General features: G+C 46.2%; 1 protein-coding gene across 3 annotated transcripts in view; it reads left to right on the forward strand.

The window, feature by feature from the left end:
* The window catches only part of Klf3 (Kruppel like factor 3), a 32787-nt gene that overhangs the window by 8790 nt on the left and 6026 nt on the right, over window positions 1-17971 (forward strand). Inside the window, exons 1-5 of one of the 3 annotated variants that reach the window (XM_031342396.1) lie at window positions 209-433; window positions 4903-4998; window positions 11285-11768; window positions 12306-12456; window positions 16900-17060. In XM_031342396.1, coding sequence (XP_031198256.1) covers window positions 4942-4998; window positions 11285-11768; window positions 12306-12456; window positions 16900-17060 — 853 coding nt within the window. In that variant the 5' untranslated portion in view covers window positions 209-433; window positions 4903-4941. Of the gene's footprint in view, window positions 1-208; window positions 434-4902; window positions 4999-11284; window positions 11769-12305; window positions 12457-16899; window positions 17061-17971 lie in introns of those variants that run through there. The other 2 variants (XM_031342397.1, XM_031342395.1) reach the window with 2 other exon arrangements.

Here is a 17971-nt window from a genome sequence, read left to right on the forward strand (position 1 = left end):
AGGAGAGATCCTACTCGGTTGCTGCCTTTCCACCTGTCCTTATTTACATGTAAAATCAATTGCTTCACTTGGTCTTTCCGAAGTACAGGGTGTGGGCAGAATCTTATCTGAAGCTATGTCCTGTTTGGACAAGTTGGACTCGCCCTGGCAACTCTCCATGGGGTGGAGCCGATGGGTGGAGGCAGAAAAGTAAAATTGGGTGGCTTGTTCACAGAGAGGGGAGGGCAAATCGCTGGCTCCCAGAGTCACTGCATCCCATCTGAAACCAAATAATGAACTTCTCCCTTTTACCAAACACGTAATGCAGAAATAATTGATGAGAGGCAAAGAGTCGGAACTATCCAGTGAAATTCTGTTCAGGTCAACAGTGGAAGAGTGAGGTGGGTGAGTCCTTGGGTGGTGTGAAAACTGGACACCCTTCCAACCTTCCAAGGTAGGTGCCAGCACCGCTAAGCAAGCCTGGCTTAGGGTGCCTGCCCCTCTGCGTTTCTGGCCAGGCCATTGCATGGTACTTCCTGTAGTACTAGTCCTGCGAGCGCTCAGAGAGTTTGTTAAGGAAATCTAAAGAAAGGTTTCTCGAGAAAGGAAGTTCAGCTCCAGGGACGGTGTTTGCTCTCCTGGCCAAGATACACAGCGAGCCCAGATCTTTACCCTGGCAGTTCCTTTGGAGAGTGAGGGTGGGGACCAGTAATATACTTACTTCCTCTTTTGAAAATTCGTATGCTTGGGAGTGAAAAAGGTACTCGCTGATTGCTGCTTGTGGGGTTGTCTAATAGTCTGTTCTCTGGACACCTGGTTGAGGTCCCCTTTGAGGGAAGCAGGTAATTGGGACAAGCCTTTAAGGGGCCAGGTGGGGAAGAGAAAAGAGAGAACGTTAGGCAAGTCTTGCTTTGTCCTCAACAAAGTGAGAACTCTTGACTCCTCTGTTCACCCTCCGCCCCCATTCATTCCCCTCCCCCCCCATGAAGTAGTTGTACCGTGAGCCTCACAGACTGCAGGATTGTATCATTTCTAGAAGTCACCTAAATGATTCTCCAGGCTTCTAATATATAATTCTAAAGTTACATGCTGACAGAAACCTGATCCTTGGTTTGATAATCTGCAGTCAAAAGTAGAAGAGGGGAGGGACATCACTTTTAAATGAAAATTAGGTTTTATGAGCTCTTCCCCACAAAATGACCCAGTTGTTCCAATTATGGGAAATTATTTGGGGGAAAACTGATTTTCCTATATTGTTGGTTTTTTTTTTTTTAAGCAGCTCAGTAACTTCTAAAAACAAAAATAAGTTTTGACCCCATGCTGGTTTTTTTCCCTGTCATTGCCTAATTCAGATTGAGAGTGTTTAGCTAAACAGAACTAAGATATAGAGAAACAACCACATTTGAGGCTTTCTCATTTCTGCAGTGCCTACATAAAGTGGTTAATAGGATTCCTCAGCTTGGTTAAAACCCACAAGGTTTTAAAGACCCTGAGGCTGGCTGGTACAACGCCAATCTTCTGCCAGCGTCTTAAGGCTCCATAGCCTGTTTTCGTCCGCCACCTACTGGTTCTCTTTAGAATTGCTGCCAGGGTGGTAAGTAAAAGACTTTCTACAGGGATTGTTGGTGGTTTCAGAATCCCTTTTAAGAAATGAAGGAGGTGTAGTAGTATGCATCTGTCAGTCTAGCACTTGGGAGGCAGGTGGAGCTCTAGGTCAGCCGAGGCTATAAATTGTGAGACTCTTTTTCAAAAGAAGAAAAACGACCTTTTAAAAAAGGATAATGATAACTGCAGTGCACTGTCCCTGGATTAAGAGTGACTGCCAACCAACTTTAAAGATCCCCATTCTTAACATGGACGGCACTGTGGTAGTGCTGTACTCATTCTTTCCTGATTTAAATATTAACTTTAATTCAAAAGTATGAGGTATTGAAACCCAGGGCCTTGTGGTGTTAGGCAAGCTATTCTGCCAAGAGTTGTACCCCCCTTCCCTGGGTTCCTCACCAGAATCCATAAAGCCTAAAGCAGGGCGATTGGTACAGAGGAAATGCTGCTGTTGTCTTGAACGGGCAGTCTGATGTGTATTGGTGTGTTCTGTTTTCTCCTCTCCCTATTGTTATGTTTAAACTTTTAACAATAGACTTAATGAACTTAAACACCATCACACTGTTATGCGAAGTCAGCCCCTGCTCCCAACTCTCAGAATGGCCTTGAACTTGAGGTATCCTCTTGCATCAGCTTTATCCTGAGTGCCGAGATAAAAGTATCTACCACCAAGCATATACCACCTCACCTGGATTCCCCTAGAGGCTCTTATTAATAGTTGAGGCTTCCAGGCATCATTTATCTTGCTTTATATATTGCTCTGGGGTTTGAAACCAATAAATGTTGTCGGGTGTGTGTGTGTGTGTGTGTGTAGTACGTACCACAAATCCAAAAACTGCACATCTGTGGAGATAGTAATTCAGAGGGAAAAGGATCCCTTAACTTGAAAGGGGTGTGGTCTGCATCCTTCCTGTGAGAAGTATTGCCTCGTCGGGGTGTGGTTAGGGCGCTGGGGCATGGTTAGGCTGTCAGGGTGGGATTAGGCTGCCGGGGCGGGGTTAGGCTGCCGCCTGAGGTCTAAAGCCTCACACCTCCTTCCTTCCACACCTGGGAATGTGAGAGCCAAGATAAGCATCTTATGGGATAGATTTCAAGAGCGAACTCCTGTTAAAAGACTGAGGTGTTGGTAGGAAGCTGCTAAACTGTCCGACCTTATCAATGGGAGCAGAACACCTGTCTGCTAGCTTTCTGGTCTCTAAAGATAGCAGGAGATAAACCTTTCTTCTCTAAGGGTGGAGCACGGACAGGTCCTAGGGCCTTACCTGTGTGTGTAGTTGCTCAATTAGGACCAGTTATTAGATGGCAAAACACAACAGCTTTCCTTTCATCCTAATACGATCACTCAGTTTTGTTTTGTGGGTTTTGTTTGGTTTTGTCTTGTTTTTGCTGTCATTTTATCTTTTGCTGGGATACTTAGAGGGTAATGGCACCATGGAGTTTAGCATGGTGCTACATGCTAAATACCTGGTGTCACATTGTATTTGCAGATTATTATACATCCTAAGGTATAGGACAATTAGTTGTGAAATCGGGGCCTTGTATTGGTGGGTACAATTTACATGCTGCCATGAAAGTTAAAGAGATTCCATAGACATGCTGAAGGACAAGAGCCATCCATGCTTGTATGTGAATATCTTAATGTAACCCGCTAGGACACATGTGCATTCTCCATACTGAGTAGAAGATGCAAAGACTCTTGAACCCGGAACTTCTTTTAAGGATTTTATTCTTATTTGAAATTATGTTTCTATGTGTGGCTAGGGCCAGGTGAATGCAAGTGCCCATGGAGAGGGTGCCCATGGAGAGGGTGCCCATGGAGAGGGTGCCCATGGAGTCCATGGGTCCCCTAGGGCTGAGGTTATAGGTGATTGTGAGCCACTCCAATGTAAGAGCAGTTATGTATTCTTAGCCACTGAGCCATCTCTGCAGCCTCCACAGGGCTTTTAGTTTTCTGAGACAGTGTCTTGCTGTGTAGCCCAGGCTAGCCCCAAACTTGTGGGAGTCCCCCTCTCTCAGTCTTCCTAGTGATTGAGTTTACCACTTCTCAGGAGAAAGTTCATTTAAGCCACTCAAACCAGAGGGACCTGTAAAGACCTTGCCTAGAGTCAAAGCGCTAAGCATATAAACCAAGATGGGATAGTAAGGCGCTGCAGCTGGGTGAAGTCTGGTCACAGCTGGCAGAGCAGGACAAGCTCAAGGTAGGCATTGTCTTCACTAGACAGCAAGCTAATTTAGGAAATGTGTCCAGAAGACAGGGTTGTGGGCGGGGGTATGTCTCAAGACCCAGGTGTACTATTCTCAAAGAAATGTACATGGCAAATAAAGATGAAAAACGTTCAGCCTCAGTAACTCAAAGAAAAACGATGTGTCGTGGGAGACCATCAAAAAGAAGGCAAAGAATTCTCTTTTAGAGAATTTGTCATAAGAATTAAACTGTGCAGGATACAAGTACCAAGTGTTGGTGCTATTTCTACTAGTAGTGAACATTTTGGAAGCATAAGGGTGCAACAATGTTTTTATACGCACGAGCCTATATACAGGCTTGCAAAATAGAGGGCAGCTTGCTCATTCTCTGTGTTGCGGTAAGTGTGGTGGCCAGGCTTAGCAGCAGAGGCATTTGCCTGCTGGGCTAGGTCATTAGCCCCTGTTTCTAAGCAAAGGTGGTGTGTTTTGTTTTGAGACAGGGTTTCTCTGTGCAGCCCTCACTGTCCTCAACTTAACTTGCAGATGAGGCTGGCCTCAAACTCACAGAGACCCTCCTACCTTTGCCTCCCCGGTGCTGGTGTAAACAGTGTGCACTGCCACACTTGACTGAAGGTGACAATTTAAACTGATCTTGTCACAGAGCAGTGTGTGATGCTTTGAGTCAGTACATCAATATAGAATTAAGTGACCATACAGGTACTGCACAGTGTGTGTACTGCATACCCACTTAAACAGGGTTTGGAGGGTTCAAACAGGAGTCAGCGGTGGTGGCCTCTGGGTTTCTTCCTCACTCTGTTCTTCTGATGAGCACAGGGATGGGGCGGATCTTCTGCTGAGCTGCCCAGCGATGCCATGCAAGGTTTCCTGGCAGAAGAGGCTGTACATATTGTTCCAGAAATGTCAGGGTTTGTGTAGCTGTATTAGCAATGCCGCTTTCACTTAATCCTGCCTGGGAGGCCTGGTTTTAATTATGAGAAAGGGCATCTTCTTCATAGTAGGTATGGAAAGGGAGAGAGAAGATGGAGTGAAGCTAAGAGGTAAAGGGGGGTTTTCGTTTTCTTAGTTTATGTGACCTCAGTATTAAGACCAGGCCTCTGCTGTTGTGTTTTCTAGGCCAGACATCAGAACACCCTAGAAGGCATAACTGAAAGGATGCTCATGTTTGACCCGGTCCCTGTCAAGCAAGAGGCCATGGACCCCATCTCCGTGGTAAGCTTCCCTAAACTAATCACCTCTCTTAACTGATAACATCGTGTGCTCTGCTTGGTTCGTAAAGTGCTTCTTGTTTGACAGGTGGTGTTTCTCAAAGCCCCCAGTAGTAAGCGAGGTGTCACTACCCCCACACCCCTAGACAGGGTCAACCGTAGGCCGATCTGTTCACAAGGAAAGTAAGTTCACAAATGTATGTGTAAAACACATTGAAAACAAAGTGATTTAAAAAAAAAAAACAAAACAAAAAGAGGAAGACAGAAAGCATCGACAGAAGCCATATGGGACTTCGGCTCCAGGAAGAATGGCTTGAGGAGAAGCCTGCCAGAGAGGGGACTTGGCAGGAAGACCAGATCGTATTTCACTTGGAAGAGTGTGTGGCTGGGTGGGAATTACATCTACAGTCTCTTTCTAAGCCTTAGTGCTTAGTCAGCCCCTCTTGAGAGCCGGACTGTAGTACTACTCAGACACCAGGGGACTAAGACGTGGCCCAGGTGTCTGTGTAGGTCCTAGGGCCATGCAGATGAGACACAGGTGACAAGGAGGTGCCCGACTTTTCAGAGCGGGAGCAGTTTAGACATGAGGATGTGGTTTAGCAGACACTGACTAACAAGGCAGTGCTCCCAGTCCGCCCGGCTCTTTTCTTCCATGGGTTTGGAAAATATTCACAAGGGGAAAAAAATCTTGGCCTGGATGTGTATCTGAAGGTTGGGAATGACACGCTTGCAAAATTAGATCATCCTTATGCACTGGCTATGGAAGGTCCTGCCAGAAACACTTATACAAGACACAGACAGGGTCACTCCAAGGTGCTTGGGACTCAGTTACCATGGATATTTATTACTAAGCTCATGATGTGTTTACTATTGCCTGTAACAAAAAGTCAGTGAGAGCATCTTTAAGGAAATAATATTTACATTCTAGCACAATAGCCAGGTAATGCAGTTATCATGTGCCTGAGTGTAACAGTTGAACAATTAAAATTATATTCTTTTAAAAAAAAAAAAAAGCAGACTTTTCTTCTAAGACAGTGATTCTCAACCTTTGGGTATCGACCCCTTTGTGGGGTTGAGATATCCTGTATATCAGGTACTTACATTACAATTACATACATTACATACCAGTGAAAATTACAGTTATGAAGTAGCAACTAAGTAATGTTACGGTTGGGGGTCCCCACAGCATGAGGAACGGTATTAAAGGGTCACGGCATTAGGAAGGGTGAAGGCATTGGGCTAAGGCTTTGCTGCGCACTCCTTCAGCCCTCTTTCTCTCAGCTGTTTCGTGATCATCTTCCGGAAATATGAAAGTTAAAAGATAGCCACATCTGAATCTCTACTGGAAAATATCACGTTTCTAAATGGCGTGGCATGTGGCCATCAGTGATACTTTTGACTGATGCACATCCAGTGTTCTTAATCAGGCACGAAAGTACGGCTCATGAACCCAATCTCAATTAATGCAAGGACCCACATTATGAGGTCAGTGTGAGATAACCCAGGAAAGTGTGCTTAACTGGGGGGGAAAGAAAAGGAAATTAATTTTTATTCTATGCATTAGGCCACTGTAACTAGTCTTTTGTGTCAGTTTGCTTTCCCCTGCTGGAATTAACACCATGACCAAAAGCAACGTGGGAAGGAAATGGTATATTTCATCTTACAGCTCCAGGTCACACTCCATCACTGAGAAAATCCTGGGCAGAGGCCTGACGCAGACACCTTAGAGGAGCTCTGCTTACTGGCTTGCTCAAGAGCTAACTCTAACATAAACCGAGAACCACTGACCCAAGGGTGATTCCTCTCACATCAATCATTAGTCAAGAAAATGCCCCAGAGACTTGCCTACAGGCCAGTCTAAGAGAGACAACTGTTTCTCAGTTGAAGTCCCTCTTCCCAGGTGCCCTTATTGGTGTCAAGTTGACCAATAAAACAAAACCAAACAAAATCAACACACACATAAATTGAAATATATAAGAGTATTTTGTAAGAGTAATTTTGTAATTTTGTTATCTCTCTGTCCTTTGTGTGCTGGTGGTCACATGACACAGCATTTCACTCTAGCTCCAAAAGTTACCCTTAGGCCTTACTGTGCAGGGAGTAAAAAGACCTTCAGTGTATGCTGTCAGGTCTTCAAATTTCATCTCCCTGGCCCTGCTAGGAAGAACTGGAGGAGTCAGAAAGTGCATGTTAACAGCAGTTTAGAACACTTGTAAGCTTTTGTTTCGTTTGAGACAGAGCCTTGCTGTGTATCCCATACTGCCCTTAACTCATGGCAGTTCTCCTGCCTCAGCCTTCTGTGTGCTAGAATTGAGTGTGTCAACACATACAGTGCCTGAGGAGGCCAGAAAAGGGCATTGGATCTCCTAGAACTGGAGTTGCAGACAGTGGCTAGCTGCCGTGTGGGTGCTGGGAACCAAACCTGAGCCCTCTGCAAGATCAACCAGTGCTCTCAACACTGAGTCATCTCTTCAGTCTCAATATTTTTTTAAAGATTGATTTATTACTATTATTATTAATAATAATATCTAAGTACACTGTAGCTGTCTTCAGACACTCCAGAAGAGGGCGTCAGATCTCATTATGGATGGTTGTGAGCCACCATGTGGTTGCTGGGATTTGAACTCAGGACCTTCGGAAGAGCAGTCAGTGCTTTGAACTGCTGAGCCATCTCTCCAGCCTAAGAATTTTTTTTATTTAATCCCAACACACACACACAAAACCATGCTAAGGTTGTTGTGTCTGTCCGTATCTCTGTTGTCAGTCCCCACTACCACCTTTTCCTCTTCAAAAGAAAATCCTAGCCAAAGCAGTCTCATTAATTGATATTTTTTGTCATAGTTCAGAAAAAGTGAAGAAACACCATTCTTTTACTGAAACATAAACTGTGTTAAAGTCTGTACAAATGATTGAAAGGCCTTAGGGAAAAGATTGGAAACTAGGGTTCTTTCGGATTCGGGCAGTCAGAAAGGAAACAAATTGAAGGGGAAAAAAATACTTTTTAATCTTTCTCTAAATTACCTTTTTTTTCTCTTCTCTTTTTCTTTTTCTTCTGGTGAATCTTGTCACCCAGCAGACTCCCTGTACTTTGAGAAGTACCTAAAACCAGTCATTTCCCCCGTTCTGTCCCAGCAGAACCCTTGGTGGTTTTCCTGGGCCAGGTGGACAGAAAGCCTTCTGTTTGCCTCAGAGCATTTGCTGAGCCCAGAGCAAGTGTTTATGAACGGGCCACGCCTTCCGCCTTCCTGTGCACACAGCCCCACCTGTGGTCTGAGGACTCCTAAGTAGCCCGTCACAGATGCCCCTTGTTTTCATGTTCATCAGCAGCAGAGACTTCCTGTTCCTGTCAGTTGTCCCACCCACTTACTGTCTTGTGAAGAGAACTCTTCAAAGCTGTTCCTAATAAAATACAAGACTGGAAAGTCTCACTTTGTAAATAGCGAGACCTCTGGGGGAGTGACCAGGCTCCCCTCCTCCCACCCAATCCCCATATCTTCAGTAGTCAAAAGTATTGGCTTTGCCCCAGCCTTGCCGGGATCGAAGACCTGCAGAAAGCAGGTTAATTCATCCCAGACCGTCATTGAGAACATATGAAGCTCTTGCCTCACATTCTAGTGACAAGCAGCAGTCAGCACATACACACAGGCCGCAGAGGTGTGGACACACGCTGCACAGCTCAACAGAAGAAAAGAGACAGCTGGGGTGGAGCTGGTAGATCTTTGCATGAGTCTCATCTTTGGACAGCTATGTTATAGAAGACACGGCGGAGGACGTTGTGGGGTCCATCCACACCTGCCAATGCTCAGAGGATATTTTTATTTTTATTTTTTGATCCAACACTGGCTTCTGATGTGTATTTGGGACCTGCCTGTGAGCCACACCTGTGTACTTAGAAGACAGGCGTGGTCTAGACCGACGTAGCTTAATGGAAGTCACAAGTCACACCTGATGTGCCAGCCACTGCTTTAGGTTGCGTGCCCCACCCAAATACTTAAACCTGGCTTAGGGAAGATTCTCAGACTTGCCTGTGAGCCAAGGAAGGACTGTATTTCTTCATCCTTTTGTGGGGCAGTTGAACTGGAAATAGTTAATTATGGACCTAATAGTTAATAGGGTTGAGTGTCTGTCCCAGAGTACCTCCCTACACCTAGCCTGGGTCTTTGGAGACTTGAAGGCAGTGTAGAGGAGAGGGCCATCCATTTGTGCTAATCACATATAGAAGATGCACACTGTGTGTTAAACTCAGCTTGATGAGTGGCTTTTTTTCTTCCCTGATGACTTTGAGAACCCTGAGGATATTGTTAAATTTTCAAATCCCTCAGGTTCTGCCTGAATTCTAAGTTCATGCCACGGATAGAAAATCCAGCAGTGACAGCAACGGAAGGTTGTCCCTTACTCTGTCCCATTCAGCTGCCAGTGACTGTGGTCCTTAAAATCTAGGTCAGTGGGAGGTCTGGGAGGAGCAGGGCTGGGAGGAGGAAGATGCCACATGACACATTGCAGCCCTCTGTCCATTTCCTGAAGTCTTGCCTCCCTCCGGAGCTGTGTCCTTTGGAGAATTAAAGCACACAAAGAGTCTCCCTGAGTTAATTATTGAGATCCTCTTGGTATAATGTCTGACTTAATTTTTAAGTGAGCCTTGTTCTTTTAATAACACCTATTTTAACTAAATTTCAATAGGCTTAACGTTCATGTTGCTGTATAAACTGGACCTCTTGCCTTGGGATACATACTTGGCTGGGTATGGCTAGTTCTTTTTTTTTTTTGTTTTTGTTTTTGTTTTTTTGAGACAGGGTTTCTCTGTGTAGCCCTGGCTGTCCTGGAACTCACTCTGTAGACCAGGCTGGCCTCGAACTCAGAAATCTGCCTGCCTCTGCCTCCCAAGTGCTGGGATTAAAGGCGTGCGCCACCACACTCGGTGGGTATGGCTAGTTCTAAAGAAAGGAAGAGAGCTGCGTATGCTGGCACAGATCAACACTTGGAGGCAGAGGCAGGAGGATTGCTACAAGTTCAAAGCCAGCCTGGGCTATAGAGTCAGATCCTGTCTCTAATTCATTAAAAGGAGGGAGGAAATGAGATCTAGAATGGTCATTATTCACCCTTCTACCCCTGCTGAAAGCTGTCGCAGAAACCTTGTGTCTTGCACTTTCTGGTCTTATTCCTTTGCATATTTCTGCACAGTATTGGAAGTCTTTTTTTTTTTTTTTTTTTTAACTTTCAGCTCATCTTTTTACTCTTTGTCTCTGTCACTTAAGACTTTGCTAGAAAGGTGACAGTCTTTGCCATCTTAGGCTGCTGCTCCCCCTAGATGCTCAATCAGTATTCCCAACAGTGTGCCTAGCCATCCTTGGGTGCACTGGGATCTTAGAGTTAGGAGTCTTACAGCCATGGTGTACATCTCCCGCATAAAGGGCTGGAGCGCTCGCTCTCCTAGGGCAACCCCGTGTGTCGTGGGTGAACTGAAGAGGATTACATAGGTTATCTTGTATTACCACCTCAGCATCCGTCAACCAGGATCTTCCCATCTCAGAGCGAGTCAGCCCATCACTGCAAGTCTCATGGTCTGGTTTCCCATTCTTGGGTGCTTTGCTGGTACTGGGTCCAGAGAGTCACTTCTGTAAGGGAAAACAATTGCAGATCATAGCCAGGCAGAGACTGAGCCTGTCTGACCCAGAGAAGAAAGAGTGTGAGCCCAAGAGTAATCCCAGTCAAAGCCATAGCCAGAGAAGCTCAGAATGAATAGTGTGCTGAGCATGGTGGTGCACACCTTTAATCCCAGCACTTGGGAGGCATAGGCAGGTGGATTTCTAAGTTTGAGGCCAGCCTGGTCTACAGAGTGACTTCCAGGACAGCCAGGGCTATATGGAGAAACTCCGTCTCGACCCCCATGCCACCCTGGCAAAAAAAGAAAAAGAAAAAAGAAAATTATGAATTCAATTTTCAGTTTTTCTTGGGGCCCAGCAACCTTTTTCTTTCTTTTTTTTTTAAAGGATTCATTTATTTATTATATGTAAGTACACTGTAGCTGTCTTCAGACACACCAGAAGAGGGCGTCAGATTTGTTACGGATGGTTGTGAATTACCATATAGTTGCTGGGATTTGAACTTGGGACCTTTGGAAGAGCAGTCAGTGGTGCTCTTAACCACTGAGCCATCTCTCCAGCCCGCAACCTTACTTTCTAGAGATTGCTAAACCATCTCTCCTATAGCTTTTTGGGGGATCACACACCTCTAGATCTATAAAGTATGTCTCCTTATACTTTTCCATTTCTTTTTCCCGTTTCTCATAGTCCTATCCATCGAATTACATAGAATCGATGAAGCCCAACAAATACGGGGTCATTTACTCCACACCTTTACCTGACAAGTTCTTCCAGACCCCAGAAGGCCTCACTCACGGGATACAGGTGGAGCCAGTGGATCTCACTGTGAACAAGCGGGGCTCCCCACCCTCTGCGGGCGGCTCGCCTTCCTCTCTGAAATTCCCATCCCACCGGAGAGCATCGCCGGGGCTCAGCATGCCCTCCTCCAGCCCGCCCATTAAGAAATACTCACCCCCTTCTCCTGGAGTGCAGTCCTTCGGAGTACCACTGTCTATGCCGCCTGTGATGGCAGCTGCGCTATCCAGACATGGAATCCGGAGCCCGGGCATCCTCCCTGTCATCCAGCCTGTCGTGGTCCAGCCTGTCCCTTTTATGTACACAAGCCACCTGCAGCAGCCTCTTATGGTCTCCTTGTCAGAAGAGATGGACAATTCAAACAGCGGCATGCCAGGTAAATTCTGCCATGCCCCTACACCCAGCACCTGCTTAGTAGACTGGCATCTCTGCCAGGAGTCTGGTGAGGACATCCGGCAGAGCTATTATATTCTCAAAAGGACATCCTGGCCTGTCCCGGGCAGTTCTTTCTGTTTTTGCTTTGAAGTGTTGGTATTGGGAGAGCGTCCAACCATTAGTTACTTTCACAGTGTATTTTATACTTTGATTTACTGAGTACCAATACAGTCCTGGGCACAAAGGACATTTAAGTACTTTCTGATCGGGCTGCTAATGGCTCTTAAAAGCCACCTGTTTGTCAACCCTACAGAGGGGACTGTGGGGATAGCCAGATTTTGTCATGGACAGTCATCTTGAGTCACAGGGCCCTCTGTCTGCTTCAAAAGAAGGGAGGGTGGCTCACAAATTGAGTCCTTGCCAGAGACGAAGAAATACACATACAGAAATGTAGTCACTAGAAGCCATGAGGTGAGCTTTTGCAAGTTGAAATGGATACGTGGTGTGTAGAATGATTTTTCTATTTTTTATTTTTTAGTACCTGTCATTGAATCATATGAGAAGCCCATATTACAGAAAAAAATTAAAATAGAACCTGGAATTGAGCCACAGAGGACTGACTATTACCCCGAAGAAATGTCACCCCCTTTAATGAACTCAGTGTCCCCCCCGCAAGCGCTGTTGCAAGAGTAAGTATAATTAGGCAGACCTGGGGTTTTGGAGTGGCGTGCACCTGGGGACCCGGAATAAAGCATGGAATTGCAAACGTGTGATGTGCTGTGGATGACCAGGGACATCCTCTTTTGTGTGGCATCACTGGGGTGGTGCCTCAGTTAACCGTGGCCAAGACAGTCTCCAAGAACAACATGGACCGTATCTACAACAGTTGTGTCAACCTCACCCAGTGGGTCCCCCAAGGTGACCACATGAACCTTTTGTTGTTGTTGTTGTGTTTCTTTTGCCATCCATATGGGATCTATAGTGTTTTCATGATTGGATTTGATGTTCCCAGCAGCTTGAACAACCAAAAGTTGTCCCATGTCAAACAGAAGCTGTCCCACCCCCTTACCCACAGTTGTCACTTAGCACAGTAAAGTGTGTTATTGAAAATGTCTTCTATTGCCGGGCAGTGGTGGTGCACGCCTTTAATCCCAGCACTTGGGAGGCAGAGGCCAGTGGATCTCTGAGTTCGAGGCTAGCCTGGTCTACAGATTGAAATCTGTAGTCTTAAATCATGGCTGCCCTTGGAGCCTCTCCTCACTTGCAGAGCTGCAAGCCAGGAGAAGGATGCTCTGCCTTGGCCAGTATCTGAGCCTCTGCTTGGACAGGATGGTACCTCATATGGTTAAGTCATTCGTGGTTTGACCCTGGGGGGAGAGCAGCCTCTGGGAAGATGGCTTTGACCCAGGTGCTGTACTTCAGCTTATTCTCACTGCCCACGTCCTCTGTCTCTTTTGTTGTTGTTGTTGTTGTTGTAATTACTCTTGTACCAACTCAATAGTGCTTCTGCATTGGGTCCAGCCAATGCATTGGAACAGCGTCAGCATCCACACCATTGCCTCTGCAAGGTCCTTCACATCATCCTTCTCCCACACCACCTTCTCTCCAGCTTTAGGAAATGTTCTGCCTGCCTTTCCTGTCTTACCTCCTCCTCTCCTGTCACACAGCTCAACGGTAGGGTGTGACTTCCCCCGCCTTTACAGAAGCTGTTGCAGGTGACTTTAGATCTACTGCAGTCACACCCACCTCTGGTTTGTGTGGCATTCTCGGCGGCTTATGTGTGACCGTATCACAACGCTGAGCTTTTGGCCTAGGGATGATGACATAAATGTGGCATTATATATAGTCCCTAGTGGATGAGAAGGGTGGCTCTTCATCTCAGCTGCAGCATCAGTAAGGAGGCCCATGCTCTCCTTTTTCATAGTTGCACAGTACTTCCCCTTAGAAGTTCGGTGCTAGGGTTTTTGTCTGCTCTTGTTTAAAGACAGGGTCTTGGTGTGTGCGGCCCAGGCTGACCTGTCCACCTCAGCCTCCTGATTATCAGGGTTGCAAGCATGAATCATCATGCTGAGCTCCAGGTGTTTCAAGTGAGTCCTTTTATTCAGAGTAGATGGAGAACTGATGAGCCAACACCTTAGTTAAGGTACACCCAATACACCCACAGTCCCACTCTTGACACAGGGGACCTGCTTTGAGCTCTGTCTCTCTGAGCATTCTCCCTGTGTAATCGGCCAGTAGATAGCAGAGGACTAGTCTTACATTACAAATTAAAATGTGAGACATTGTGGGAATATCTTTGAAAGCAGTCTCCCATTCTTTAAATACTGCTTAAAAGAAAATGTTGTTTCCAGCTAGGGGTGGTAGGATATGCCTGTGATCCCAACATAGGAGAGGCAGGAGGATCAGGCATTTAAGCCAGCCTGAGCTACATGAGACCTGGAGAGAGAGAGAAAGAGAGAGAGAGAGAGAGGTAGACTTCCATTTCAAGTAATATTCCTTTAGTGGTCTCACTGCTAGAGGCTTTTAAATGCTTAGTGAGTAATGTGCTTATTTTATGCTGACCTAAGATGATGCATTTTTCTCCTCAAAAAAAAGAAAAGAAAGAAAAAAGAAACCCCCCTGTAGATTAGCCACAGTGGAACATGCACTCTGTAATTCTTTCACAGATGGGATTAAGTAATGTCTTGGAGTGGGCCCAGTAGCAGCCCACATAGAACACATTAGCCAGGAAAGAATTGCTTGAAGCCAAGTACCTAGAACATTGCAGTGAGCCTGGCCCTCGGCAACACCAGCCTTGAAACCCAGCTGCCTAGGCGTAGGCTTCACAGCTTGGAAACCCATTTGCTTGATCCAGAACTACAGCTTTAGCATCATTTTTAAATGCATTCAAAGGTACAGCAAAATATAAAATCAAATCTTAAAAATGCCATTCCATGTGTGTTACCTTCGTCAGGCTGCATTTAGAACAGGAAAATGGGAGACCAGAAACACGGGAGAGGGCATAAGGATGCAGACTCAGGCAGGGCCGTTTTAACTCAGAGCAAGGTATCTGCTACATAGTAGCTGGTCTATGCTTGTTTGGATCTCTTTGGAAATGAGTGCTGAAAGGCCAAAGACTGAGGTTGCCAAAACCCTTCATCTATGTCTGCCTTTAACCTATACCGTCACACTGTCCCATTTTCCAATAGACACTAGCTTGATAGTTTTTTGGTTTTTCGAGACAGGATTTCTCTGTGTAGCCCTGGCTGCCCTGGAACTCACTCTGTAGACCAGGCTGGCCTCGAACTCAGAAATCCGCCTGCCTCTGCCTCCCAAGTGCTGGGATTAAAGGCATGCGCCACCACCTTTTAGAGCAGCTTTGAAACATCCAGAAAACTGCCCATGAATTGGACAGCTGTGAGGTGCAGCGGCCGTGCAGCGGGCCAGGGTACTCCTGAGCCTAGAGTACTGGCTGCTTTCTGTTGGTCATTTGACCTCTGGCACAAACTCTGTCCTGTGGTTCTCTGAGCAGTCTCGGCCTTTTCAGTCCGTAGCATTAACACCCCCGTCTCACAGAGGAGATTGAGGCACAGAGACGTCAGTGACAGAGTGCAAATGCAGTCGTAATTACTATGCTGAAATGATTTAGATTCTCAACCTTGGACAAGATTTCTAAAGCCACTTGCCATGGGCTATCTGCCTGGGTCCCAGACACATAGGCCACTGAGTCTTCCCTGGCACTTTCCAAAGGAAAAAAAGATAACTTCCTTTTTACTGAAGGATTTTTAGTGACTTATTCCATCTTAACAAGAAAAAGCCAAATAAACCTTATTCTCCATTGTGGTTATTTTGTTTTTGTTTTGTTTTGTTTCAAATTTAAAAAAAAAATATATATGTATGTATGATGGAAGGTCCAGTCACCTGGCCACGCCCCCGCCGCTTCGTGTTCATTTTTCTCTGTCTATGTCAAGTCTTAGTTTATCTGTCTGGATTCGGCTCCAAAACGAACTCACGTTTTATTATTTAACTAGTCACCTCAAGCCAAAAAGAAAAATGTGCATGCATAATTTTTTGATCCTAAAAAATTTTATGGCAGCCACTTCTTAAAGGCCCTTACCATACTTTGATTTCCGTAAATCTCAGAATCCCACACAGATCCCACGTCCATGCATCCTTTAGAATATTTCAGGACCCAGAGATTCAAGTTGGAGAGCGGCGCCTTTTGCTCAGTCAGAGGCCAGCTGCATACGCTTGCATCAAGTAGGGAATGGGCAAACTAGAACTCTTCGCTGACTTGGTAGACAGCAGGAAAGGGTTTGCAAAAAACGCCACACTTTTTCCCAACTGCCCTTGTGGCTTAAGAGCCCTTGGACAAGTGTGAGAGAAGGTGGGAAGGGCATCAGGTGACACCGCCCTCCCTCACATCACTAATGAGTGCTGGAACCCTTCCTCACGCTAGAGCCACACTGGCGCTGAAAGATTGTGCTGTAGACAACAATGACGGACTTCCTTTGAAAGAGCCAATGAAAACCAAGTGTCAGTCAGCGATCATTAAAAAGAGATATTGAGAGGAAGGATAGAATATAGATCTGTAGAGCAGCTTGTCTGCCTAAGAAGTAGGGGTTTGACTGTTTACATGTTTCCTTCAAGAAAATTGAAAATCAGACAGCCCATGGGAAACCCGGTGCTGCCCTGAGAAGTACCTGACATGCGCCGAGAGCCTCTCCCCGCACGCACGCACGCACGCACGCACGCACGCACGCACGCACGCACGCACGCACGCGGCTCCCCCATCAGCAGAGCACCTAACCTTCTTGCTGTCATTACTTATCTCCATGTCTGTCTCCCCCTAGAGTGTGAGCTCCTCGAGGGCAGGAACCCTGTTTTTATTCATCTTTGTGTCCCGGTGCCAAGCACAGTGCCTGGCTCATGGTAGGTGCTCGCTACATGTTTGTTGAATGAATATAAAAGCAGCGCTTCTTGGGTTGAACAGCTAATTCTTTTTTTTTTATTGGTCTTATTCTTATTTTTTATTTCGTTGGGGGTTTTTGTTTGTTTTTGCCCGATGTTGTAAATGCTTTTTTATTTTTTGTAGACTGAGGAAAGGGAAGCACCTTCACTCAATGTTTTGCATTTAATCTTGACTTCAATAGGAACCATCCTTCCGTCATCGTGCAGCCTGGGAAGAGACCTCTACCTGTGGAATCCCCGGATACCCAGAGGAAGCGCAGGATACACAGATGCGACTATGATGGGTGCAATAAGGTCTACACTAAGAGCTCACACTTGAAAGCACACAGAAGAACTCATACAGGTAGGGGATGCATCCGTGCCGGAACAGGGACAATAGGTGTGAGTGGTAAAGTCGGTGCATCCGGCAATCTAAACACCCCGAGACTGGAAGCTTTCTACCTTATTTTCTTATCATTAGGGGAGGCAGGGTATGGCACACACGCTGTGGTGTGAAAGTGAAGGCTAGAGGACACTTTTGTAAAGGTAGTTCTCTCCGACCTTCACGCGGGTTGTCGGGTTCAGATTGAAAGTCTGAATTCCGAAACCTGTCTGCTCCTAAGCATTTTGGGTAAGCGACGCTGCCTGGATAATGCGAGTCTCCAGTCTTGAAAGTGAATGTACTGATGTCTGTGTGAGTCCTAGAGAGTCTTTGTTAAAGATCTACCCTGAATAAGTATTAGGTAACTTAGAACCAAAGTAGTCCCTCGCTCCGGTTCCACCTTCCCACATAAAAATCTGTCCTAGGGAGATGGGAGAGAGGAGGAAGTACTCGATGTCAGGGATGGGGCCCTCCCGGGAGTCTCTGCTGGGATTGTGTGGAGGTGAGGACAGCCTTGGGTATTGTTCCTCCCAGATACCACCCACCTTTTATGAGTCAGGGTCTCATTTGCCAGGAGTTCACCCACTCCTCTAGGCTAGCTAGTTAGCCATAGAGATTCACCTGCCCCTGCCTCCCGGGCTACACCACCATACCCAGTGTTTTCTTCTGGGATCTGAGGGCCGGCTTTAGGGAGCTATCGAGGAAAGACTCCTTACCAGCTGAGGCCATCAGCCTTGCCTCTGAGATAAGACTGTTAATAGTAACGGACCATTTTCTGTGCAGAGCAGAAACACCGCTTTCGTACAGATGGAAAAAAGGAATCTGGCTGGGCGGTGGTGGCGCTCGCCTTTAATCCCAGCACTTGGGAGGCAGAGGCAGGCGGATTTCTGAGT

This window comes from Mastomys coucha, unplaced genomic scaffold, assembly GCF_008632895.1.
Source record: "Mastomys coucha isolate ucsf_1 unplaced genomic scaffold, UCSF_Mcou_1 pScaffold22, whole genome shotgun sequence".
Taxonomy (NCBI): domain Eukaryota; kingdom Metazoa; phylum Chordata; class Mammalia; order Rodentia; family Muridae; genus Mastomys; species Mastomys coucha.